We start from the raw sequence: 27881 nt of genomic DNA on the forward strand, positions 1-27881 counted from the left end.
AAAAACCCCATACCACCTCGCTACATATGCACGCACTTAAGCCCCACAAAGAAACACACATCGCCACACCCCTTTACTCAAAACAACAACAGCATCAGCAGGCGAAACACGAAGGGATCATATCACCAGACACCTGAAGTTGCTAAAAAAAACCCAAGGGTATCTGTTAGTGCTGAGTCAGACGTTCGAGTTGGTGGCATGGCAGCCTGGGACAAGAGAGCTCAGAGAGAGTTAGTGCTCGTTAAACATACACTGGATAGAAACTGTATTGGTAGCAAGCTCCGTTAATCCTTCTCCCTGCTAAAGCCTGGAGCAAGTGACTGCAACCTCATAAAACAAGGCTGCCTTCAGGGTCATCAATCAATTTAGTCTGCTTTGTCCATGGAACCTTATTAAATGTGGCGAGATGTTAACTCCCTCACCGGGTATGCAGGAGGTTGTGGATGCGATCCCAACCGTGATGTCTGTATACTTGGAGTTTGCATGTTCTCTCCGTGGTCACGTGGATTTATCTGCAGGAGATCCGATTTTTCCCTCCACACTTAGAATCAACATCCGTATGATCAGCCACTTCGTTGGGCTATCATTTGTGGCAATGTCGCTGCTGAAAAAGAGCTATATAGCTCAGTGGGCCTAATCTGGTAAAATAAAAATAGTTTAGTTTATGAGAATAGGTTTTCCCCTTTTTTCTGGCAACAAAACAGGTGTTAAGGTGTTACAACACCAAACTGAAACCTTTTACAAGGAATCATGTCTGTATTAACCACAATACTTGTGGTCAGAATGCAAACAAAAAACATACTCTGATAATATATGCATTGTCTTTGAAACTGATTGGTCCACACCAGAGACAGATTTCTTTGGAGCCTCGTATCAAATGGTGTTAGACCAGAGGACGCATTTTGACAATGCACATATTATCAGAGTATGTTTTTGGTTTGCATTCTGACCACAAGTATTGTGGTTAATGCAGCATGATTCCTTGTAAAAGGTTTCAGTTTGGTGTTTTAACATCTCAACACCTGTTTTGTTGCCAGAAAAAAGGAGAAAACCTATTCTTATATTTTGGTACTGGCAAAGGAGGTCCCATGATGTATTCTAGATTGTAAGCTTTCGTGACTGCAAGAATTCAACCTCTTAGGTTTTTTCTGGTAAAGTCACGTAGGTAAAAAAAAAAATAGAAAATAATAGAAATAAAATATTTCTATTATTATTTTTATTTTTTACCTATGTGACTTTACCGAAAAAACCTAAGAGTATGTCCCATGATGTAGTTTAGTTTACTTAGATTTGTATTCAAGATACCATTCCAATATGCACAGTATGGAAACTTTCATGCTTGCGAGCCTTCCTTGCGATGCGCACAAAACGTAATTACAGTCGGCACCAGACATGGACTCTCGTGTGCGTTGGCTAGAGAGGGCGATATTGTGACTTTTAATACGTTGCATTCCTATCAAGTAATTCAACAATTAATTCTGTTTAATGTGATATTTTCAAAACCCAAAAGGCTGGTGACAGCAGGCTCACATCACTATGCAGTGCTGCCACTTAATAGTAGTCATGAGGAGGAGGGTCCGATTTGAAATGTATGATTTATTCCGAATTATTATAAGGGCACACCTTTCAATACTTCACCTGGAAAATCGCTTGAAATTGAATATCTCTTTATTCAAGGGTGTGAAGGGAGTTTATTGACTCGTAATTGGTAAACATCTAATGACGGCCATGCAAACAACTTCATGAACCTGGGCAGCAAAGCGAGGAAACTGGAGAAAGCAAATATTTGTTTAGCAAATGACACTTTGCCTCTGGTTTAGTTTTACTATTCATTCCAGCCTATTGTATCCTTCTCCTCCCCGATGAATGTGCTTGATGCCATGTCATCGTCATGTCTTCGAGTGCCCATATTTATCTCCCTATAATACCTCCCTCACCTGGAATGCCATTCACATTCCCTCTCCTATACAGCATCCCAATATATTTATACCTACGATAAAATAACCCTGAATGTGCCTGATAACCATCGGATCTCAGAAGCTAAGGAAGATAAAAAAAAAACCTGGTAAGGCAAGTGTTCGTGACTGCAAGGATCCATACTCTTTGTTATTTCAGTAAAGTCAAGTAGGGGAAAACTAAATAAAATATAATAAAAATAAAACAACTAAATTAAATCGCGATGTTTCGGAAGCAACACAAGCATCCGTCAGCAGGTGTGACTGCTCCAGCAAAATTACTGTAGCGTATGAAGAGAGCTATTTAGAGACACGTGTTTATATATATAAATGTTTATATATATAAACATGTGTATATATATGTTTATATGTATAAAACACGTGTATATAAACACGTGTCTCTAAATAGCACTCTTCATACGCTACAGTAATTTTGCTGGAGCAGTCACACCTGATGACGGATGCTTGTGTTGCTTCCGAAACGTTGTGATTTAATTTAGTTGTTTTATTTTTCTTTTATTTTGTTTTCACCTACGTGACTTTACCGAAAAAAACAAAGAGTATGAGGCAAGTGTTGTACGCAGAAGACTACAAGCACTGCAAGGTACCAGGAGGTGGCAGTACAGCAATGGATGCAGTCCATAGATGGTTTGGTCCGCTCACTGATTTGAGTTTGTGAATTGAACCTCTGGTTGTGCAGAGAATTGAGCCTCATCTTCCTCGTGTGCGTGGGATTTCTCCAGGTTCTCCAGTTTCCTCCCACATACCAAACATTCATTTCAGGAATTGGCCAAACATCCGAATTGCCAAAAACATCACAATTAAAATAATCCTTAACCTTAGTGAGGCTTTCCTGAATTTTGCAACGATACAAATTCAACTGTTGTGAGCCAAGGGAAAGTATGAAACAGACTGAGAAATGAAGAGTGAAGAAAAAGAAATAAGACGGCGAGCGGGAGAGTGTGGGAAGTGCGGAAAAAGCCATTATTGCAGAGGGGGGGGGGGCGTGATGTGAGGCGGGGCAAGGCGATGCTGTGCCAGTTGTATCCTGCAGAGGCCAAAGAAAGCACGGCATGGGCTCAGCACTTCGTGCGTACGTTTGCGCTCGCACAGACACACACACACGGCAACATTTGCACGCATAGACGCCGGCACACAAAGAAGCGTGCACATACGCATCTCTTACCCAAGAGGCCAATAATCGCCTCTGCACTGAGCACTCCCTTAAGCTCGACTGTTGGGGACAGAGTTGTCAATGAGTGCTTATATTGGCCAGCAGTACACAAGCCCAAAGCCACCTCCAAATGATCACTATTCCAAAACCCGCATCAGGTACACAATGCAGGCTGAGATAACCACGAAGAACAATATTTGTTTTGCACAATGACTAATCGTCTCTGGCATGCACAATAAGTTATAAAACTTGCTCCAGTGGATTTGTGGTGCACTCGATGCCATGCAACTATACCGCCTACAAGACAAGAAAAACGAAATAGTTAAAAACAAACAATAAGGCAGCCACTCACACAAGGGTACAGATACACACACACATACAAGCGCATGCTACATCAGCGTACTCAAGAAGTACCACTTGTAATCATGGCAAGACATAAAAAAAAAGCCCTGTGCTTTTCCAGCATTAAGGACTGCCAAGGGAGAGTGGCACATTTCTGAGCATGTCCTGGGGATAGTAGTCTGTTCCTTCAGCTCGTTATTTATTTATTGAATCACTCCAAAGTATGCTGGCATCTAGCTGATGACAGCACGAGAAGGTATGACCGGACAAGTATCTTTATTAGGTTCATGTATCGGACAACGTTGGCAGACTTAAACCACTTTCTGCAAGCCTAGATGTGGATAAATTAACATTAAAATATCTTGCGGATGCCTGCTGATGGTTGCCTCATACATCACATAAAGTTGACACCATAATCGCGCCTCGGGCTAGACATAAACACAGCATCAACACTCGTCGACTGCAGCATCAATATTCATTAAACACATCATCGTGACAGGACCAACACACCTAGAGTGCTGTTCCCAGGAGACCCTCAGTGCTTATTACAATAGATATATTAAAGAGGGGGGGGGGGGAATAGAAAAGTGGTATGCAAGGGCAAAATTTTCCACTTTCCAAAGACAAAGTTATATTTTTCAAATTGCTTGTGTAGGAGTGACCTCTGTTAATGGCGATGAAAATAATAGAATTTAGCATTTTAAATATAATAATTTTTTTGCGAATGTTGGCTGTGGCTCTGATATAAAATGACCTGCTTCGGAGAATAATGACTCAGGATCCTGAGACTCAGCGCTGTATGCCGAGTAAAGCACGCTGGGACACAAACTACAATTATCAAGTTTCTGAGAGCCGTCCAGGCAACAGACTGTGCAAAAGGGTAAGGTACCTTGCTGACGGCTGCCGTATGAAAACAATATTACAGTCATTTGTGCAATGATCAATCCCAGCAGTTACTGCACAACTGTGGAAATCAAAACCAGCAACTGCACAAAGTGGCTCGGCGACGAGCACAGACTACCAAGCTCCCTGTGTCGTTAGTGTTCTTCTATTCAACTTTCTGCACTGTTGTGGGTGGCCTTCAATAATTGTCATGAGTACCACAGGAAATTCAGACTCTTAAATATTTTCAATCACCAGCACGAGCCACCACCCTACATGTATATATGTTGAACTTCTTTCGCACCGTACGTAGCCAACAACTTATTAATCGAAGGTGCACCCTTGTTGTACAAGCCTGCTGCAGTGTCCCGCAGTCGTGGCGCACTTCCACGCCTCGTGACATTCTGCTTTGCCTATGTCTTGCTGCCCCCCAGCAAATGCTGAGTCTTGCTGGATCACTCTGTGCTGTCACCTCCTTGCTGTGCCGCCCAGCTATGGCATGACTGTGTGGCTCCGCTCAAGCCCTGTGCTGTGCGCCCTGCCCGCTGCACATTCCGAGGCATTCCTGAGCCGAGAGGTCTCAGACACAAACACGGCCGCTCAGGTTCTTAAGCAAAAAGTTAAACAAGGATGCACAATGCGGTCCAAAAATAACAAGACCCACTCCAATATTTAGTTTACAGTCTGCAGCCGTGTACAGTCCGTGCCTAGCGGAGTAAAAATACCGGGAAGCTTCTGGCTCCATTAGGTGTTACACATACGTGCACACGTACATACGAACACACACACCCACTATGTCAAGTGTTAATGTGAATCATACAAATGCATTTTTTCCCCCATATGGTTAAACATGCTATTTGTTTAACCTTCATTAACAGGGGGTTTATGTTTGTCCATAAAAAAAAAATACGAGCATACATTTCCTGCAGACGTGTATGCACAACTATGTACACACACGCACACACACACAAGACAAACATATTCCCTACTAGCATCACAAAGCTATTAGAAAACATCCATTGCGGTCAGCGTAACATATCAGGAAATTATGGAGCACATTCGACAAAGTTGTCACTGTCTCTCACCAGTATCAAATGCGGAACACTGCACCAAATATTCATTTAAGGATGATTTGACGCAAATGTCAAGGTCAAGTTCAACAACACCGGTGGCTGCTTGTATTGTGTACAACCATGAATACGAGCTGGACAGAGGTTCGAAAATTCGAAAATAACTCACCGCATATAAGTCAGCGATGAATTGGCCACATTCCCAAAATAGGACCACTGAGCTTTCACAATCATTGCTGAATGTTCTGGCTGCCTTCTCTTCATGTCTGTGATTTTTCGCACCTCTGTATCATTCTCTCTCTCTGACAGTGAACGAAAACTGTGTGCGTTACATATTCTGTATTATTATTATGAGGCTATCCAAAGATGATGGAATGCTAGTCAATGCACACACCTCCACACCCATACACTGAACACACACAACACGCGCATGAGTATACAAACAAATACGAACACATCCAAATAAGCACATTGAACATTACATCTAGGTATTCATGTTTCACGAACACACCTATACTATGGCACGTACGTACATGCAAAATCATGTACGCAGTGGGTTTGTGCATATACACAAGCACGCCTCCCCCCCCCCCCCGTATTGACTGCGTGCACTCAGCAAGACGGATAACCACAAAGGCATCAGCGGACACCCGAAACGTCACATGCAGCCCTGAACCCCTGCGTCCGCGTGAGTGTGCATACGCACAAGCACGCACACGAGCACGCACATAGTTCCCTCAGAAGAGAAAGCCTCAACACGCTCAGAAGTGAGTGCTTTCTAAATCATATTAATTTGGCAAATTAATCAAATTAATCACGGCGTGATTTTCACAGGCGCAGGCATTGCAGTGTAACGTTTCACCCGGTAGCCTGGTCACACAGGAGGGAGCAATAAAACATTTCTCAGCCTCCTCCAAAAGCACCAAGTGTTTAGCGGTTCACTCTGGAATGCGCTGCGCCCAAAAATAGTTCCCAACTGTTGTTGTAAAAATGTGAAATATAAACACAGGCCGCTGGCTCCGTACAATGTAAAAGAATAGGTGCAGTGCGGGCCGGTCACTGCGTTATGTAATTAGTCATAGGTGGCTTGCTCAGCACCCCCCAGGAGGACTATGGAGTGAACGAGCGCGAGCCCGCGTGCTTTTTTGCGTGTGTGTGTTTGGGAGCAGTGGTCTAGCGGTTAGCGTGCCGCGCTACGAACCCGGCGACCCGAGTTCCCACTCACGGTTAACACCGGTGACGATTATCTGAACAGGTCCTGGGCCTCCCCTAGGTCGACTCAGCCTCAATTGATTACCTGGTGCGGTCTTTAAAAAATATCGCCACTGGGAAGACAAAGGCGGCCAGGCGTGGTGTTGGCCACCCCCTCGTGTGCTGTTTCGGCCTTCATAGGTGATCACCAACAGCCCTCGCCCCAAAAGTATGTTAAAGGCTATACGGGGGATCTTTGTCTTTGTTTGGGGAGCAGTAGTGGAGTAGTTCACACATAATGGAGAATTCCTGGAATTCTAGGTTCAATTGCTGGCCATGCACAAGACCAGCTGTTCGTGTTATCGGAACCTGACCTGAGCTTCTTCTAGGTTGACTCAGCCTAAAATAAATACCTGCTTTTGAAAGTCAACATTACTACGGGGGGGGGGGGGGGGGGTGTGAATGAGCAGAATGAAGGTCACACCTCTTTTACAGCCCATTTTGGTCTTAATAGATGCTCACTAACAACATTTTCAGAATTATTTCACATAAGGCTGTACACAATTTGTTTGGATTTTACATGTGTGTATGCACAAGTGTTAGGCGGCATTATATGGTGAACGCTACATTGCAATCCATTTTTCAAAGGTCTGCAAGGGAAAAAAATGTCATATACTTGGAATCTCACCTGGTAAAATAAAGGATTCTGAATGATAGAATGTCATCATATGAGTGGCCAGCCAGAAACCAAAAGTCAACATTCAGAGAGGCGTAACCACGCATCATTGACTGCGTCAGCAAGGAAAAGTCTTCATCAAGAAGCGTATCAAGACTGGATGAAGACAATATTGATCATAGTGAATGCACTTGACAGCAAACGTTACCCTTCTAAACCAGCAAGCGTGGCTCACAAGCCACCCAATAATATGACAGCATTAAACAGAGGTTTGAATGTAAAAATAATACGCTTTAAGGAGAGAACCGTTGCACTTGTTGAGTAGATGTGTCCCGGCAGCAGCTAACGACCAGTGGCTTCGATCGGACACTAACGAGCGGAGGTGTCAGCATGCAAGACGGAATGCGCGGACTGTGTGCGCGTCACGCCAGACATTACTTATCACCTCCACGTGGCTTGTCCACGCGAATCATGCCGCCCGACTACACAAGTAAAGAGCGAGCAAACACACACACAGCAGTGTCCCTTTCGATGCCAATTCCCCATCTTTTACACAACTCTGTCTACTATTTCACCATTATCACGCCACCTGAGTGTGTGTGACTGTGATGTGCACTATGCCTCCGTAATCCAGCAATGGAACCGAGTGAGAAACCCATCGGCTGGTCAGCAAGTTACCTGCGGGAGGCAGTACAAAAAAAGTAATAGGCTATTTGCATGCCAGTTTCTTGTTGTCCCCGCCCCCGCACCTCCGATTACCATTGGTTGGCTACGTACGGTGCGAAAGAAGTTCAACAACATTATGTGTTAGGGTCTTCTCCCAGAAACCCAATGTACTGCCAAAACAGCAGAGGAATCCTGCAAGAGGCTTGAGAATAAGTGAGGCTTTCCAGGGTACATAAATGATGGTACACTATTTGTATATTAATATCAGCATTTTGAATGTGAAGTGCAGACAGCCACCCCGCTGCGGCTATATTGGACATAGTCCAAGAGTCCCGCACGCACCGTGATCTCATAAACTAGGCTTTAGTACTTACATTAAGCCTGGCTTCCTGAGGCGGCTGTCGACATGTTTCTCACGATAGGAGCACCACCAATAAAGCGGGGCCCACCGCTCCAAGAACATAAACACCAACGCTAACTGGAGTTATAATTATGCATGAGCATGGCTAGGCCCCCCGACTTTACTTCCACCCATCGTCACTTCAGTCACATAACGATGCCAGGAACAACAGGCAAATGATAGTCAACCACTTGTTTGCCTGCTAATTTATGATCTCCCTCCCCGTCCCTTCTCATGCAGAAAGAAAACGATCCTACCACACGGTGTCAAAGAAGATGCTCAAGAACTTCAGCCTCTCGGTCGGCCCCAGGTGAGATGCCGGGGAAGGTTGAGCATAACCCATTGCTGGGTCAGCTGACACACGGCCCACCATCGAGACCATCCCTGTCAACTCCGCATTTGAAAGCGCCCCGACTAGGGGCATGCGTGAATTCAACAACCCATGAGATGTGGATTTGTAGGTGCTGATCACCTAACGTGAGATACAAAGTGTATGTGGCAATAATGGCCTTTCTAAGTTTTGAATGTACAGATAGGTGTCCGAGGTCAACCGAAGTTTTCCAGTCCGATTTTTCTCCAGCACCCACATTAGATAGTTGAGACTTGATTTTGAATATTCTCTGGGGCAGAAATGTGTTCATGCATGTGAAATCTGGTACTGCTCTTAAGCCTCCCAATACATTTAGAATCATGAAGAACCTAAAGGAAAAAAATATCTCAGCCCCCACTCTTCCATGGGAACCCTTAAGAATGCCACACCCTCAAAAATAAAAATTATCAACTGCAACCTGAAGCCATACCCCACCATTTCTTGAACTCACACACCTGACGTGTTTTCTCCCAACTGGGACGGGTGTCCGCACCTCACCTGACGGTTTGTGCTCTGTAGCAGCGCTTATCTCCTGTTCAAGGCCCTTCTCTGAGACCGGGCACTGCCCGTGGCTCTGCTCGGTTCGGCTAATTCCAAGCTGGAGAGGAGGGAGGACAGCAAACTGCCCTGCTCGTATGTATCACTTCAATTAATATTGATTTAATACATTAATTAAGTTTCCCGAGTGCTGGTCACTGGAATGGTTCTTCTAATGTGTCTAGCCAGAGCATGTCAGAGACCACCATGTGAATATGCAAACCACACCCACACTCAAAGGGCATCTTGAGAGAAGAAGGCATCCAGAACTTATCCTGCCAGAGCAACCGCCTCGTGACAATCCGCAGTGCCGGTGGTCCTTGATTCCTGATTCAAAATATACGGGCCAACATCTGTTGTAAAGACCAATGTCCTCATAGGTTCGTTCCGCAGCCAAACTGATCGCACGAGCCTTGCTGAACCAACTTATTCCATTTGACGGACGCCAAGTGAATGCTAGCGATCCTCTGGAATGCACTTGGGCACTGACAGACCTTGCTCATTCAAAAAACAGGGCCTGCCGATGAAAACGACACAAATATCTCTTTCCTGATACTGGAACTAAAGAGTATTTCTGGCCAACGGGCCCCAAGAATCAAAGTGATGACCAGAAGTGACTAAACGGATGAGCTAGGACAATGCACAAATAACAAAAAAACCGATGTATATTGCCCCCTGGGAGTGTGTGTGTGTGTTTAGATTGCTGAAGGAGAGGATCACTTGATGGTGTTAATTTTATAAGGTGTGTGTCGACAGGTAATCACTATATGGACCTTCTTTCATGCATGCAATTGATCCCACCAACTATTGCATTGCTTGTTTGGTCTATCAGTTGTCAACCTTTCTTGCTGTACGCTTTCTCAAAGTCTGCTTTGTGTTAAATACTGGTGCAATGTCTCAGTTGCTTGATGTTCTCTCAGAACGTGGTTATCAACATTTTATCAACTGATGGCCACATGCAACTGCTATCAAATTCACTACGAAACCCACGGCCCCAATCATCATAGTGAGCAGTGTTAAATAATAATGAAATTAGTTACACCCCTTTGCCAATAAACAAAATTCCCCAACGCAACGACAGTCATGCGGACTATTTTACGATACTTCACCATGGTGGTCAGTTGCAGATTGGTGAAGAGAAGTGTCCAGGACCACTGGGTCAGGTATTCGTCACCACGAATGTTAGCCATGGAAAGGAATCAAATTCACGTCTCCGGGTTTATTGCATAGCTTTACACAGTTGTATATTTGTGTTTAAAACTGTAGGGTGGAGTGAAAGAGAGAACTTGGAGGTCACGTGTGAAATCTGTAACAACGGAGGGATTTATGATGAAGCTAAAAATAATGGTAAATCGTGGTGATATCATCGCCTTTGGCTGAGATGAATTCTTTACCTTGACCCTGCTGCTGACTGAAGCTTCATCAAAGGCACGATGGATTCAAATATAAACTACAGAAATTTCAAGTCACAGAACACGCTCAAGTATCACCCAGCACTCCAATCTTACGCAGAATGAGACAGCAGCAAGCAAGCCCAAGTACCCTGCACCCATTAATACCATTCATAAGTTTACCTTTTAAACATTTTTAAATTTTGGGGGGGTGGGGAGGTTTTGGCACTTGGACAGCGTTTATATATAAAAAAAAAAGTCATTTTAGAGGCATTTCCCACAACTTGATTTAGTTTCAAAAAGCATGTTTTATAATAAATAAACATAGCGGATTACATTCTTTTGTACATTTGCTCACGATGCAAAAAGCAGCACATTCATGCAAGCGTCCGCGGCTGCTGCAAGACAAAAGTGCTTATCCAGCAGTTAAGCTCTCGACGAGGATAATTTACAGGTCACAAGCAGTGCTGGCGCTCAAGAGTTGCACAGTTCCTGTGAAACACTGATTGGACTCACAATCACACACACATTCACACTGCTTGCATCCACTGTCAAAACACCAATCCGAGCCTCGTGACAGCCAAGCCTACTCTGCTGCGAAATGGTATTTGTTACGCATGAGCGCCCACCAAAAAAAGTTTTATGCATGGCAGAAGTTTCATTTGAAAATACACTGAAGTCTTCTTTATAATGAATCTCCACATAGGCATTACCAGTCAAACGCTCTCTGGCAAAGTGGCCGTGAGAAAGGGCACTTTATTCACAATAAGATGATTGCTAAAATCAGTCGGGCCCACGACTAAAGCCACCATCCACCAGAGGTCGATAAAGTGAGTATCACTTCGTTGGAATTCCACAGTGGTCATCCTAGGGAGAACGGTCGCCCAACACAGGATTGTTGAATTTCCACCACCGACTCAGGGCCACCAATACTTTGACTTTATGAAAAATATATTAATAATTGCCAAAAAATAAGTACAATAAAATAATGTGTGTAACAAGCATTTGGCTTGATGGTTAAATACAACTCTGCGGGTCATCGAAAGGTCCCTCACAGCCACTGGGGAATCCCGCAGCCTTCGAGTTTGTTGCAATAGTCTGACCCAGTTACTGTTGTTTCCAAAGTTAAACCACTGAGCCCACAGGCTTGCATTGTTCAGAGTCAGCAAGACATGCCAGTGCTGGGCACAGAGGGCAATGTGTACTGGTCAGGCAAGCGGTCATTGTCACACTTGGCCGTGCAGCCAGTGGGTCTTAGCTTGCTCAGACGCAGACTTTACACGGCCAACGCACTGCGCTTTGCAACAACACTGCAGCACGCCACATGCGACAAGCCACATATAACGAGGAAGATGGCATGCGCCGCGCACTGTGCAATACGTGGCAAGCAGAACTCGACATGCAGTGCACAACTTGCAAACACAGCATGAGGCATTATGTATGCAACACGCAATAAAAATGTGCAATGCACAGCGAGCAGCATCCAACATGAAACATGCAATGTGCGATACAACATGCTGCGTGTAACACACGATCACAGAACAACGTGTCCCAACCCTCACTTTACACCCAGCACCCGGCATGCAATGCACAAAGTACAACCTTCAGTGCGCAAATACGACATGCAAAGCAACGCACGACTACAACTCAGGCAATGCATACATTGCACGCCAACAACTTGGCGTGCAAAATGTGCATCGAAGAGTCACGCAGCGGTGAACAACTCGAAACGTGTAGTGCCCAGCCAGTTGTCTCAGCGGAATGAGGTCATCTCTGCCCCACCAGGAGGGTTGTCCTGGTACAAGTGAACCCCCTGTTCCCTTCTAAACACGGCCCCCCGACAGCGGGATGATGCACGTGCCCTTCCCAACTCATCACCCCCCCCCCCCCATGCCGATTTCTTCAACCCACTGTAACCCCTTTTAACTTGCTCGGGCTCTGTTTTAATTATTTACTTTGTTCAATTGAAACTTAAATCTTGATGACGGGCCTGGGAGGGAAGCAGCAGGAGAACTGCATGCTTCGTTACAACGTGCGCACGCCTTTGCACGCAATGCTCCCATCTCTTCTTGCCCAGTTTCTTCTTAACCTCAAAACTAAGTTTCATCTCCTGCCCTTCCAGCTCCTTCCGCCCTTGCTGAGGTTACGGCCACCAATGGAATGACGTTTTGTGGAAGCAACTTCTCCTTCACGACGCAGAAACACTATAGGAAATGAAATTGGGACCCAGCATGTCCAACCATACACACACTCTCACAGTATGGTTAGAATGTTGAGCAGGCGTTGTTAGCGAGCACCGAATATGTATAACACGAAACACCAATTGGTTGTGGGGCCAGCATCACTCATGATGTCCGTATGCATTTCTTAGTACTTGAGATGATATTGGTACTGAATAGTTATATTTTAGATGATGTCCGAGGGAAAACTTATACCAGTATAGATATCAGTTGCTACTTAAACGTGCATCTGGAAATTGAACCGAGGTATTGGGGATTTGAGAGCATTGTACAAATAGCATACCACAGATAAATCAACGCAGTCATGATAGCTGGAAATACATAAACATGAGAGGTTATGTAAACATGCATACACGAGACAGACCACAACCCACAGACCACACACAACAGCACATGACCCACACGTACACGCACGCACAGTAAACCACTGCACAATGACCCCATCACAACAGACAGTGCGTGTCACAACGCCTGAGCCTCACACAGCGCATGCACCCCAACGCCTCTGCCGCGATGGAAAGGATCACAGCAGTCCGCCGTCCATTAGGCAACGCACGAGGACAGCATGTCGCCATCCCGCTGGGAGAGAGGCCACATCCCACGGAGCCGGCCGGCGGGCACGCGGTCGCCAGCACGCGTATTCATGCACACACACAAAACAAAGATCCCCGTGTAGCCTTAACAGACCGTTGGGGAAAGTGCTGTTGACGAATAGCACCTATGAAGGCCGGCACGGCACACGAGGGGGTGGGTGGCCAGCACTACGCTTGGCTGCCTTTATCTCCTGAGTGGCGATGTTTAAACACACTGCATCAGGTACTCAATTGAGGATGAGTCGACCTAGGGGAGGTCCAGGACCAGTTCAGATAATCGTCACTGGTGTTGACCGTGAGCGGGAATTGAACCCGAGTCACCGGGTGTGTAGCACTACCGCTCCTCACACGCACACACGCAGTCACACTCACCCACCCGCACTGCCATGCCTGCTTGTTTCAGCGCGGCACGCTTGCCTACGCAGCTGCAAGACAGGCGTTCAGGCCACACGGTTTTACCAAATCCCTGCAGTATGCCTCGCTCATTATCAGAGCTGAGAGAGACCTTCACGACGTGCCATACTAGCCTCGATGAACATATTCTTAGGTTTTTTCGGTAAAGTCACGTAGGTAAAACATTAAAATTAATGAAAGTAAAAAAATAAAAATAAAAAAATTCACGACGTTTCGGAGGCAACGTCGTGAATTTTTTTTTTTTTAACTTTCATTCATTTTAATGTTTTACCTACGTGACTTTACCGAAAAAACCTAATAATATGAATCATTGCAGTCACGAAAGCTTCAAATCTAGAATCGATGAACATACTTCACCATTCACAAGAGGGCCTCGCTTGGGCAGATGCGTGTGACTACTGCACCAATGCCGCACTCGTGAATGCAGCTGTGCTGCAGCCTTGCAGCACGCACACACCCCCGCCCCCATTAGCGCAGCTGTGCTGGACAATTACAGGACGGCAAAGTTGCACACGAAGCTGCGCCACGCCATAACATGTACCCTTCACTCTCACACCAAGGTGGATCATTGGAAACGATGTGAGGAAATGAGAGCGGTGTGTTTAGTTGGGCGTGATTCGATCGATCGCAATCTCCAGCGCCAGCTGATGGGGAGGTGACAGAGTGTGCGGATGAGCACTGCTGATGGATGCGCTGCGTGTCATTCGGAGCAAGGCCGTGTCGTGTAGTTGCAGCTAAAGGAGACGATAAAACTTTGTGCGGCTGTCAGACCTTTCTGTCTCTCATTAATTTAGAGTTTTCAAAACAATGCTCAACTATCACAGGGACCAAATATAACTCGCTATAGTCACCTTTCACCATAAGTTGTTCTCGTTTGCGGAAAAAACGAGATGACAGTTCCATCCAGTTTAACCATTCCCATTGGGTCCCATAAGATTTGATTTTCGTTGTTCTGTGATTAAACCCAAGAGATTTAACAATCAAAAAGATTTGTAACATTAACAACATATGCATCAAATTTCACGTGTGAGAATCAATAAAATGTTTTATTTGTGCATGTTGAAATTGGTTCTTGTGACCCCTGCAGCCACTAAAGGAGCTACCATTCACCATTAAGTAAAAAAAATCTCGCATCGAATTGAACCCATGAATAGGAGCAATTCATTCAACCTCTGCGGGAGTGGATCGTTACACCTCTATTAAAGCATGAGTAGCCTTTGTGGCTCTGGAAGCCGCATTCATTAACAATGACAATCCTACGGAACTGATTTCCCACATAACCCATGTTGTGGAAAAATTCCACGACTGATTTTATTAACCATAACAATAAAAAGTCACCATCACATTTATAGTGTACCTTACAAACTTTTGACAAAAATAGGATAATGAAAGCTACACAATCCATCAATGCACATGAAACAGTGCCACAATTTGCATGGTAAAAATGTACAACTAAATTGGCATGAAGCTTTAAATTTAGCGAATTTGAATCGACTCATCGAGTGAGCGATGACACAAGATCTGGGACATCAACATATCAACCACAGACCTGAGTCACAACCCCCTGAAAACCTCGAGTTTGCCGACTAAGAAGGCAAGTATGCAGAATACTTAGCTTCTAAATAGAGAAAGCTTAACGATTGGATCTGATACTCCTATATTCTGAAGTTATCCAATCCAGTGCTCCACTCACTACTGCCTCCCTGGGATGGCTATGGTCGCACCGTGTGGCTCTACTTATCACGATGATGCCCCTGCCGCGTTGCCTCCACCGTGAAAAGTTTAAAAAATACGAACTTTTAAAATAAAAACATAAGTGGCAGGGGACAGGATAAGGGAAGGCCTTGTAAGGTCAGTAGCATAGGGGTAGGTGTTTGTTGTGTCCATAGCGAGTTTATCTACAATGGCCCCCCTAGGGTGAGTAAGCGGGGGGGGGGGGGGTCTTGCTATGCACCAAAGGCCAGCATGGGGGAGGGATAATTGAGAAGCTCCATCAGTGAGTTTCCATTTCACGGGCGAGTAGACAAGAGGGTGGACCTGAGCTTAACCTGACCCTGTTGCAAGCGCAAGGGGGCTGCAGAAAGACACACACTAGCACGCCGGCACTGACGCAACTCAAGTAAACATGCGCACGCAGGTGGACGCACAAAGATACAAAAGCGTGCACCCAGACGTAAATTAAAGAACGCGAATGCATGCTCATGAGTACGAACAAAAACCCCATTGTTCATTATTTCACCAGATAAGGGCCCCAGGTGTGGTGGCGCATTGTTGTAAAAACGGCACCATGGAGACATGAACTGGTGGATTATATAGTTTTGTGAAACTTCCAAAGCTGCGAGGTGACGACGAGATGGCAGATGAGTGAATGGGTTCCAAAGTATGCGTGGGTATTTAATCAGGTATTGTAATTTCCTCTCATATGCAAAACAAGATAAAACAGTTAAACTGGCCAAATATCCAAATGCAGGGCAGTCATGAAAAAAGTCTTCATACTCCGCAAAGCTATCCTGGATAAATAGATGGCAGTCATTAAACTACTATTATTTGAGATGATCACTTTTCTATGATAAAAGCCCCACGTTCCGTTTGTCCATCAACTAAATTATGAGAGCCTTTCAGAAGGCCCGAATCCAAAGGTTATAGAAAAAAAGTTTCATTCCCCCCGCCAAAAAAAAGAAATGTATTTTGTTGGAAAATATGCCAACATACAATAGAGTCAGTAGTATCTGCTCACATTGGGGGGGGGGAGGGGAGAAGAGGACAACAGTGGGGGCAATGGGCGAGGCGCGAGAAGCCCTCCGCAGGAGCTAGAATAAGTAGGCCGCCGAAATTCTCGTTAAGAAAAAATAGGGACATTAGAAGTTACATAAAAAATATTACACTTTTTGCCGTTACAATTCAGCTGTGGATTGTCTCGTTAATTATGTCACAGGGTCTTAAATATCCCCTTTCGAGGAGCCAGTTCACTTTGGTAATTCCCAGCAAGAAATTAACCAGCAGCAACTTTGAATACAAAAAAAAACTCCGTGGCAAGTGAGTTGACCACTGGGCTACTCTTCAGTGTTGGAGGTGCAGATAAGAAAATTCCAAGAAATGAGGAAAAAGGGAAGGTAGTTTGGAGGAAAGGAGGACCCCATGGTGTGGCTGTGGGCAGAGGAAAAGAATCATACCAGCCACAGTAAAGGTTCAAAGCCCGGAAGAAGGCCTGTGACAAAACATGATCCATCCCACTGGCATGGTGCCACATTGCCGAGCTGGAAAATTCGTGGCACCGCAAGGAATGCAGAACACGCACACACACGTGGCACATTAAAGAGCACAACATTTTCGTGGCATGGCATGGCACAGGGTTCATGCACGAGACACGGTATGAGACACGATTTGCCACTGTGTGCCAATGTTCAACATGCTATTATATATGGAAACCATTGCTTTTTTCAAAATAAATATTTTATTGGAAAACATTTCCAAAAGAACTTATACAAACGGTGCGAGAAAAGTGCAAAAGGGCCTAATAAGCGTCAGTGGTTTTCTCAAAACATTGAATGCTGCCTTCTCCTTTAAAGTACGCAAGCAACTCACAGATAAAAGGACTCTTCATTAAACACACAGAGCATGCAAGAGCAACCCAGCCTATGCTATATTACAGATACAAGCGGATATAATTGCAGGTTTCAAATAAAGCACACTTGTGTGGCCAAGATTATGAGCGTGCAGCTCTGCAGAGCGGTCAGCCAGCCATGACCGGAACACTGAGACCATTGATAGGAACATCACGTACACGCGCACACACTCGCATGCTCACACAAACTTGCGCATGTTACTACAAACCTGTCACATACACGTATGCACGTATGCATGCACATACTGCATTAACATGTACATGAGCAAGTATACTTTTGATTGTGTGCCAGCACACTGGCAACTCTTACTTGTGTGCACACACATGGACTTACATGCACAAAGACGAAAATCCCTCGTATAGCCTTTAACATGCTGTTAGGGAAAGTGCTGTTAGCGAGCACCTATGCAGGCCAGCATGGCACACGAAGGTGTAGGTGGCCAACAACAATTTCCGGCCGCCTTTGTCTCCCCAGTGCTGAGGATACCCCACCAGATATGTATTTAAGGCTGAGTCGACCTAGCAGAGGCCCAAAACTAGTTCAAATTTACGCCACTGTTATTGGTTTGAGCGGGCGATCCAACTCAGGTCGCCGAGTTCATAGTGCAATGCACTACCACAGCGCTACTGTTGCCAATCATACATACACACATACATGCACTAACTCATGTACATATTAAATATAAGAGAATCAACACGGACATAATAAGATACACAAATATCTATGGACATAAGCATAGGCCAACACACAGACATATGTACACAGAGACATGCAAATGTACTGGCATTTGCAAAATAGAACAAAGCATAGTAAAATTAAGCAAGGTATAATTTGATAAATTACAGAGAAATGGTAGATACACGGAAAACCCACACATACACATAGACAAGCACAGACGTTGAGTCAGATATATATTTCCTACGCACAGACTTTTGCGGCTGCATCCCTGCCTATCTGATTTCAGCATGTCTTGGTGTAACTCTGTAACCTGTAACTGTACCACATTTAAATGAGCAAGGCCCTTAGGCTATGGTTCCAGTGGGGACACAAAATGGCTGTCAGAAAAGTGCATGGTATACATACACACGTGTGTGTGCATGTGTACACACACTCAACTGGTTCAGTAGCATGTGCAGCAAAACTGTTCAATCTCAGACCGCGTAACATAACCGTACGCACCCACTAGATCTGTCCGACTGCCTCTCGCACGCAAACTCCCGCGAGCGTTGCCCTTGATTTGGCTTTTAGCTCTTCGAAGGGAGATCTGGGCGCCTTTACGTATTAAAGCGTAGGAGCATGTGTGACATGAGCCACGGGTGTCCTAAAATGGAGTGGCTGGCGCAAGGCCAACGAGTCGTGTCAGTACCTGCACTAAACCTCGAAGCCGGCCAACCTCGTGGCACCCGGCCAGCTGGCATCACCTTGCCTGCGCTCGGGGGCAATCGCGCAGATGAGGGATGGGGCGCACACTGGGCGCCGGGTTATGTCAGGTGCTCGGATCTCGGTTGTGGTGGAGGCTGTGAGGCAGTGGGGGAGACGGCGGTAGTGATGGTGGCCGAGTCAGCTCGGCAAGGAGTAGGTGCGGTGACACGCAATCTGTTTTCGTTTGATTTATTTATTCAATGTGGTTTTCATGAAGAGAAAACCAGCAGCAGTGTTTTATTTTATTCAAGTGAATCGCCAGTGTTATCGGTGTTTGGGATGAGTGCAACAGAACTAATGCCAGATGAAAGACACGGGAAAAAAGATGGGCTTCCTCACGCACATGCTCGACCATGCGTGCGTGGTGCAGTTGTTATACAATCCCTTCAGATCCAAACTCAATTCCTGGCCATGTGGCAAACAGAGATATGCCATCTCAAGGCATTACCCAGGTAAAATGTTTTTTATGAAAGAAAAAAAAATGCGAGCCAGAACCAGGCACGGCTGAACTTGGGTCAACTCAGCAATAACAGGGGCATGTGCTACAGCAGTGGTGTGGTCAACATCAGCACAGGGCAGACAAAGGTGACTGGGTATTGTGGTCACCACTTCACTTGCTATGTCAGTCAAAAAGTTACTAACAGACACTGCTTCAACAAAACACGTCAGGTTCAATGGGACACATTTTGTGAGAGAGAAAAAGTGTGTGTCAACTCAGCCTTAAAAGAGTACCTAAGGCGAAGTGTAAACATCGCCACTATGCAGACAAAGCAGGACGGACTCGGTGTTGGCCACCCATCCCCTCGTGTGCCATGCTGGCCTTCGTAGGTGCTCGCTAACAGCACTTACCCCAAACAGTCTGATCAGGCTATACGGGGGTCTTTGTCTTTGCATGTCAGTAGAAATTTCTGTTTAGCATTTTAAAAGCCAAAGGGCGAAAAACTATTGAAGGGAGATGAGCATTTTACTAGTATTCCATATATACATAGTGTACGTGTGCGTGCCAACATTTATAAAGTGAGACTTTTTTTTGCAGCTTCTAAGATGAAGACTAAAAATGTTACATAGAGGCAATTCATCAAAAGGCACAGCCACATCATGTCAGTTGGGTGCCCCTCGTTGAAATTAACCAGAGGTGTCCTGTGCAAACTAAGAGAGCAAACGAGGGTTCACCTTAACGTGGTGGAACTCTGTAAAGCTTCCCCCACAGACCCATGGTGAACTCAGAGCCAGCAGAGGCTCAACGTCTAAAAGCCACAGGAATCAATAAAGCTCATAAAATGTCATAATTATATAATTATATTATTGAAACAGGTCGAAAAAAGTGTACTTTTCCACGCATAATTTTTTTTGTTTGCCAAAAAGAATTGTTTTGGCAGCTCAATGTAGCGTGCCGGGCGTATGAGAGTGTAAACTCACGCGTGAGCGTGTAATTGTGGAGTGGGTAATTTGATGAGTGTGTGTTTGTCACTTATTCTCACACTCAGACACTGCGTCACGCCGCGTCGCCCAGCACTCGACAGAGGAGAGGGAGAGAAGTGTTTGGCTGCCGTCTGTGTTTTTGTCGTTCCCACCAACAACGCCCCCCCCTTCCTCGGCATGAGATAACACAGATAACATCCTGACAAACTACCCCACGCTTCCCCAAAATTTCACGTGCACAGTATAGTGTCCCCAGGCCCCCCAATGGCTCCCGTAGTTTCAGCAGCTTCGCAAATTAGACTCAAGCAACCCCCTTTTCGTTACAAATTCCACTCGTGCGATGCTCATCCTCTCTTACTCGCTATTCCTGTTATCTAAACCACAAATTGGTCGAGATATCTTCCGCCAGGTATCTGTTTTTGCGTCGACAAGAGAAGTGACCCAGAGAAGCCGATGTAAATTCATCCTCGTCTTGAGGTAGCAAGATTATGTGTGTAATGTCGAAAAAGAAACATTCATGAGGTCTGGCGAGTAAAATGGCCGATTTCTGTCCTGGGATTGGCGAGGGTAGTGGTGACACCTGTGGGAACAGAATTTTTACAAGCATGCAAGTGCTAGAAAATTTACTTTTCTGCAATTGTATCGTGTGTCCATTTCATTGTGTTCATTATGCACTGACAATTGCCTTTTGACAGATTGGAAAAAGATCGGCATGCCAAGCTTCATTTAACTCTCATTCTCATTTTATTGAATAGAACCTTTCCATGTTCTGGAAATAATCATTTGACTGAACTCCTATCTCATTTCTTCCATCTCCCCTTTAACAGCCAAGCCAAGGATGTACTCAAAGCTTATTCACATGTTCCTAAGGTCATGTCTGTAACACTCTTTGTTTCGTGTCTGCCATTGCTTCTCCACAGAATTTGTATCTGTTTAAAGAATATGGCCTTAGTATTTGACAATGCTTGTGCAATTTTTAAGCTTTAAGATGTACTGTATGTCTTCATAAAAAAATATTCAACAACCCTAATTTAAACCACTGATTCCACCCACTACGATCATTCATGATTTGTATTCTTTACTTTTTGACCATCCTTCAATGCCTACCATTCTTAACATTCGTTGATCCAACCCATTTATCCAAGGGTATCACGACCAATATTATCCATAAGAGGTTTCTTTGGGTAGTGGTGGGTTTAACGTCAAATTTATATTTACACGATCTAACCATAAAAGCCTCGTCATTTATCCAATCTTGTGAGACTTTTTTAACGAAGCGTCTCAGTATGTTTGTCAGCAAATCTCGTTTCATCAACACAATTATTTAAACACGGCGAAATGTCTCTTCTTCACGATGGTGTGCGGGGGTGCTAATAATGGTGGACCGTATTATCCGCCCATTTTACTGCTCGTATGTTCGAAGAAGTGTGGAGAAATGCGGATAATGGGATGCATTTGCTGCTACTTTAATTCCACCTCTTATCTGCGATTGAGTGCAGATATTAGAATAAAATGATAAACTTCTGGGAAACCACTTCCCAGTCAATTCTAGTTAGGTGACATCTAAAAGATAAGTGCAAGCAATAGGATGAATGCCACCATTTCTGAGTTACTCCTTTGTTCTGCAATGAAGCAGAGATAATTTCATTCATGATGCACTTCCAAGAGACGACTTCTCCGTCAATTTGGATGAGTTCAAATGCCATGGATAAATGTAGAAAAAAATTCACTTTTGGACCTACATTCTAGTCACACGACCATTCAGATATACCCTGACCGCTTTGGGGCCACTAACAAATGGTGCAGTCTCGCGCCTCCAGAACCCTCCCTCCTCCCCACTCCTGCCCTCCCCCCCGAGAGAAGTGGATAGAATACAAGGGTGGCAGTGACTAATGTGAAATACGAGTTTTTACAAATGTTAGTGCTGGAAAAAAGCATTTTTCCCACTGTTTCATAGCCAGCCAATTCCGTATAAGAACATTCAAAGAGCTCTTACCTAGAAGGGAAGATATTTGCGTTCAAGCCTGTGCCACCTTCCCAATCAAACAACCAATTCGGTCCACCGAACCTCTGACCCACCAACAGGTGAAGAAAGGCTAGTGGCTGCCATACACCTTGGTTGTTGACGAATGTCCAGACTTCAGAAGCAAGTACTGTATGCCCGAAAATTACATTCAAGAATGCGAATCGTCTCTGAATATCGACACACTTAAGTAATACAAGTCAACCCTCTTCCAGACGGCGCCTCCCTGAGACAGGGAATCGCAGCAGCAAGGAAGTGACCACGAATCACCAACCAGCAACGAGAAGGTCTGGGAACCATGAACCTTCCTCAGCCAAGACCTGGGGTATTATGGGAAATGGAGAGTGAATAGGCCTGGAGGATGGAGCCAACTGGCATTTTGGAACATGAAAGTACCAAATTGTGTTCTGACAGAAACTCGCAGAGACTCGCACAACAAACAGCTCCAGCTGCCCTTGAGGGAGCTCCAATGAGAATATTTTCCAAATACGGGACGGCACTAATTCCTTGCTCCCTCAACGATACTTCCAATGAATGAAATTGCCGACTTCCCACACAAAACTTCCGAAACTTTCTTTGGGGTGGCACCATTGGAATCTGGCGGTAGGTATCCTCCTAATGTTAAAACACATCAAGGGATTCATCTTCTTGGTTCTTTCGGTAAAGTCACGTAGAATGGAAATAATAAAACATGTTATTACGTTTCATTTTTATTATTTTATTATTTCCATTCTACGTGACTTTACCGAAAGAACCAAGAAGTAGAATCCCTGCAGTCACGAAAGCTTTAAATCGAAATAGATCAAGGCATCTTTAATGCCCACTGTGAAGCAAAATGCATGTATTATATGGTTAATTACACCCCACAATAATAATCTGAGCGACTTGCCGGATACTAATTTAGAACCTCTGCAACAAGCAGCGAACCTGCTTCCACTGCACTCTGAAGCCCTTTTCTTTTGATCTACCACCACACTGGTTGTCAGGCCCCTTACGGGAAGGTGAATATTCTTCCTCCCTGGCTGGTGAAAACGGTGCCCCTTCCCAGCCGCCAGCTGTTCCTTCTTTGCTGCATCAAATTTCTTAAGTTTATTCTGGAGGTCACCAGAAAACAGTCATAACCATGTATGGCTTTAGGGCTACAGAGGAGATGAGAGGCTGCACCAATGGCGATTGAGCTTGTACACACAAAATACACTCACACTGGTCAGAGGGCGATGATATGTGCACAATGTTGAGACTAGAGTTTATGTTTAAAGCTGCATTAGGTCTGCAAGGGCCAATGAACGTGCGTACTTAAAAAAAACATAATCCTTGATACAATAATTATTAATTCGAATTATATTATTAATTATCAAAGGTGGCAGTGACACAGGATAAAAATGCAACATCGACCAGACTGCTTATAACTTTACATGGCGAAACCCGGTAACACATTTGATGTAATTCACGAATTAAAAAAGCACAAATAATAATTCATCATAGCCCCATTACACTGCTTATCAGGTTGCGAGGCTGCTAATATGGGTTTCTCATGCCATATGATCCTTATGTCAGTACCCCGGGTACCAAATAATACAAAATGGCCGAGGCAATTAAATACTTTATTTCTGGGACACTATTTTTTCCAGGGGTGTACTTCACTCCGCGACTGGGGTACCAATCAATCCGAAATCAGTGCCACTCCGCGATGTCGAAACGCAGCGAGGACGATTGCGCCGAAACCCTGAACGCTCGCGGTACGCACCGTAGTGGTGCATCGTAGTGTACAGCTCGTCGAGATGAGTCGATTGCCGCATCGCCGACCATCAACAGACTAAAAATGACTGCATCACGGACATTATGCGAGAGCCGAGGGGTATTATGGTACCCCGGGGTACCGCCATAAGTTTAATATGTTCAATATCCTGTGTATCTCATGAGTGCTGAAGTTTGTTCAAGAATGCATGGAAGTGCATGAACATTGTTAGCAAAATGTAAGTCTTTGTGAATTTAAGAGCCTTGGCATATCAAGTGGGCTGTGCACTGGGTTAAGAGCTGCTGCTCTGCATTGGCCTTATTTTGCTGCTGGCCTTCAAAGTTTGCCTACATTTTTCTTTTTTAAGAATATGTGGAACTGATTAGACTCACAACTGAATACAATTAATGTTTCATTCCAACGATTTTAGTGCTGAATATACTTGTGTAAAATGTTGAACTCTTTAGATGTTACTTGTGCTTTTAAATATGTACTTTCAACAAATATGCTGGCCTGCAACAACAGAAAAAGGGCTGTCAGGAACAATTTAAGAATAGGGAACCTCAGTTATGCTACTCTTGCCTTGCTAGCTAAAAGGCATTTTTTGGCTTAAGAATAATGAATGGCTTAATCCATAATGAAAAGATTACATGGACTGTGCTGCGTTGCAATTCTGCTCGTGGATTACTGAGATGGCTATTCTTGTTGGAATTTACTGCATCTGCTGCCACTTTATTTTTGGCTGTCACAGCCTTGACAGGTTTTAAAATGATAAGAAACATCTCAAGATATTTTTTTCTAAAGTGTTTACAAATGTATATTCGTCCTGGGTTTAATTTATTCCCCCCCCCTCCAAACTGAGTATTGTATGCCGATAATGAGCATTGGATCATATAGCATAAATAAACAGGTAAGGCGGTTTAATGGTAAAAGTGAAATAATATTTAACCCAACGTCCAATGGGCCAACTGCATACATATATCCCAGTGGGATATTTAAATAAGGTAAACTCTGAAATAGTTTAGATTTCATGAATACATTATTCTCATGTGACAGTCAACTCTAGTCAACTTGAGTTGGCCTGATTTCTCCCAGAACTCCACTTGAAGGACCACTCAAACTGATGAAAATATTCATGGAAATGTACCTTTTGGGACAGCATCGCTGATGAGATGGCAACTCGAGCTCAAACGCAGGTAACGCGGCTCATGGAAACGCACCACAAGTCAGACATTTCTCCCGCCGTTGTTTTTCCTTATCTACTAGAGACCGTGCCTGACCTTGGGATGCTCCGAGTGATACCAATTGGTCCTACACCTTGGGCATTTCAATCTTCAGGCTTGCGGAGCGGTGATGCGAAGCAATGGTTCACATACTGCACCACGAACCTGGCAAACAGGATTCGATTCCCTGCCATGGCTGACATCAGTGGTATTTGATATCTGAATGAGTCCTGAATGAGTCCTCGGCTCCTCCGTTGCCCAACCTGCACTGACCAGCATGGTGCTTGTCAGCATGGTGCTGGTCAGCGTGGTGCTGGTCTGCATAGTGCTGGTCAGTGTGGTGCTGGTCAGTACACTTTGGAAAAACTCTCCTTAAGCTGAGATCGTCACCTTTTGGATATGTGGCCCCAATTTGCTTGTAAAGTATATGGGACACGTGCATTTAGATGCGGTTGAAGTGTGCCCGTGTGTGCCCGCACATGGCCGGGTGAGCTATCCACCCATGTCCGTATCACCCACCGGCCCAGCGATGCGCACATCATGCAGCCGCCCCCACTCATCCTCCAGACTGTCGACCAGCATGGAGTCATCCTCCTCGCCCGGCCACGATGCTGTGAGCTCCAGCATCACCTCCTCGCCCGCCGAGCCCAGCCCCACCGCTGGAAAGAGGCCCCCCTCTGGAACTGGCACCGACAGGGAGCCCAGCTGAAAGGCAGCGCAGGGAGTCCAGGGGTAGATAAGCATACATTATTAATCAGCTTGCTTTGCACCTCATTACAAGAACATCCATATGTCATCAGAGGGAGCTCCGCTGAGAGCGGAGGCACGCATTGTCTCATTTTACACCTCAATATATGCCCAGTTACATGCCTCACTGCACATCACTGCACAGAGATAAAACCCGAGCTGCTAGGATCGCAGCTTCGTGATCTAATCACAATGCCACTGCTCCCCGTGCCACATGCATACCCATAAGGTGATTGCATGAACCTATTTAAATCCAGGTCTCCCTTTAAAAAGAGACAACTGGTCTCAATGGGCTTACAAAGCTATAAAGGTCGACTGCTACTACTATCCCCGTATCAAATGGTGACTCACACGTAAGCAGGTCTTGTTACAGAAACCCACGCAAGCATTTTGCACACACTTGATAAGCATTGTAATTACAAAGAGCAGAGGTTCACGTAAAAAAAAACCTCTATAATAACTTAATCTTCATGGTCTACAAAAAGTTATATGTACTGTAGCATTTAAGTGTTTTGGAATAGTCGAGTTCAGTGGCTTTTGAATGTACAATAAATATTCTTTGAACATAAGAGGGAAAGGGATGACTTCACAAAGCCTTTCAACATTTAAAATTAAAGGGAGGCAGAATGATCTAATTTTAATTGAGGTGGAGGAGGTGGGAACTCGCTGCGAAATAAGAGCTGTTGCGGTGACGTTGTGAGGAAAAATGAGCACGGGCGAAACACAAAAGGGATAAATACACATGTAATATTTGTTTCCAAAAAAATGCGTTTAGAATTCCAGCAAGCCGCAGTTACAAATTTGATCAAGTTTAAACGAATGGCGTATTTCATTCCTTTGATAATAAGGACTTGTTTTGATTTCATCCAAGTGCGGCGTTCCCGAGGATGGGTGGCTTTGATGACCCAGAGGATGTGTGCCTACACACAATCCAGGGTCGTGCCCCCACTGGAAGCCCTTGAGAGGGTTTAATGTTTCAGGCGGAGTCCGCTCCATTCGCATTGTTCCCGTCTGTGATTACTGTGATTTAGGGGCACCACGGTGGCGAGATGTTAACTACCTCACCTGGTATGCATGGTGGTCGTGGATTCGATCCCGACCCCGATGCCTATATGTTTGGAGTTTGCAGGTTCTCCCCGTGGTCGTGTGGATTTTTCTCCGGGTCCTTTGGTTTTTCCCTCTCCATTTAGAAACGTACATTTATAGTATTTGGCTGCTATACATTTCCACATGATAAGCCACTTTTGTCGCGCTATCATTTGTGACCAGGTCACTTCTGAAAAATAAGCTAATAACTCAGTGGGCTTAATCTGGTAAAATAAAAAGTTTAAGTTTTTCTGTTTAGTATAATCGAGCACATGTGGCAGGGGAATCTTATCAGACTATAACTTCATGTAACTTTTTGGAGGGCATCCCCTTACTCGTGATTTAACGGTACAGCATAAACATTACATCCATTGCCATTATTTTCGCCTTGGTATGGTTACATTTTTTTACACAAAGTGAAATCATCTTCAAGTAAAGGTGTAAATGTCTCCATGCTCAGATATGCACCGGAGGAGGCAGTACATATCACCACTGGTGGACCTGAGCCCCGAGTGAGTGGTGGACATGTATCTGATGTGATATGGCCCCTTTCACAAATTAACATGAATACTGCCGAGTGAAATGTTTAAATTAAAATTTCTTGAAATTGCACGACAAGTAGTTGTCCTACCTTGACATGCTACCTCTTTAAGTCCACTTATCGTGCTTGTATTACAATAACAATTTTATGCT

At 44.7% G+C, this 27881-nt stretch overlaps 1 protein-coding gene across 2 annotated transcripts in view; it reads right to left on the minus strand.

Annotated features, from left to right (window-relative positions):
- Nucleotides 1-27881, minus strand: part of SPRYD3 (SPRY domain containing 3) — a 129761-nt gene that overhangs the window by 69893 nt on the left and 31987 nt on the right. For both annotated transcript variants that reach the window (XM_078866711.1, XM_078866710.1), the window contains one exon: nucleotides 25875-26060. In XM_078866711.1, the coding sequence (XP_078722837.1) occupies nucleotides 25875-26060 (186 nt within the window). The remainder of the gene's footprint in view (nucleotides 1-25874; nucleotides 26061-27881) is intronic.

The sequence above is a fragment of the Lampetra fluviatilis genome, chromosome 2, assembly GCF_964198595.1.
Source record: "Lampetra fluviatilis chromosome 2, kcLamFluv1.1, whole genome shotgun sequence".
NCBI classification, from domain to species: Eukaryota; Metazoa; Chordata; class Hyperoartia; order Petromyzontiformes; family Petromyzontidae; genus Lampetra; species Lampetra fluviatilis.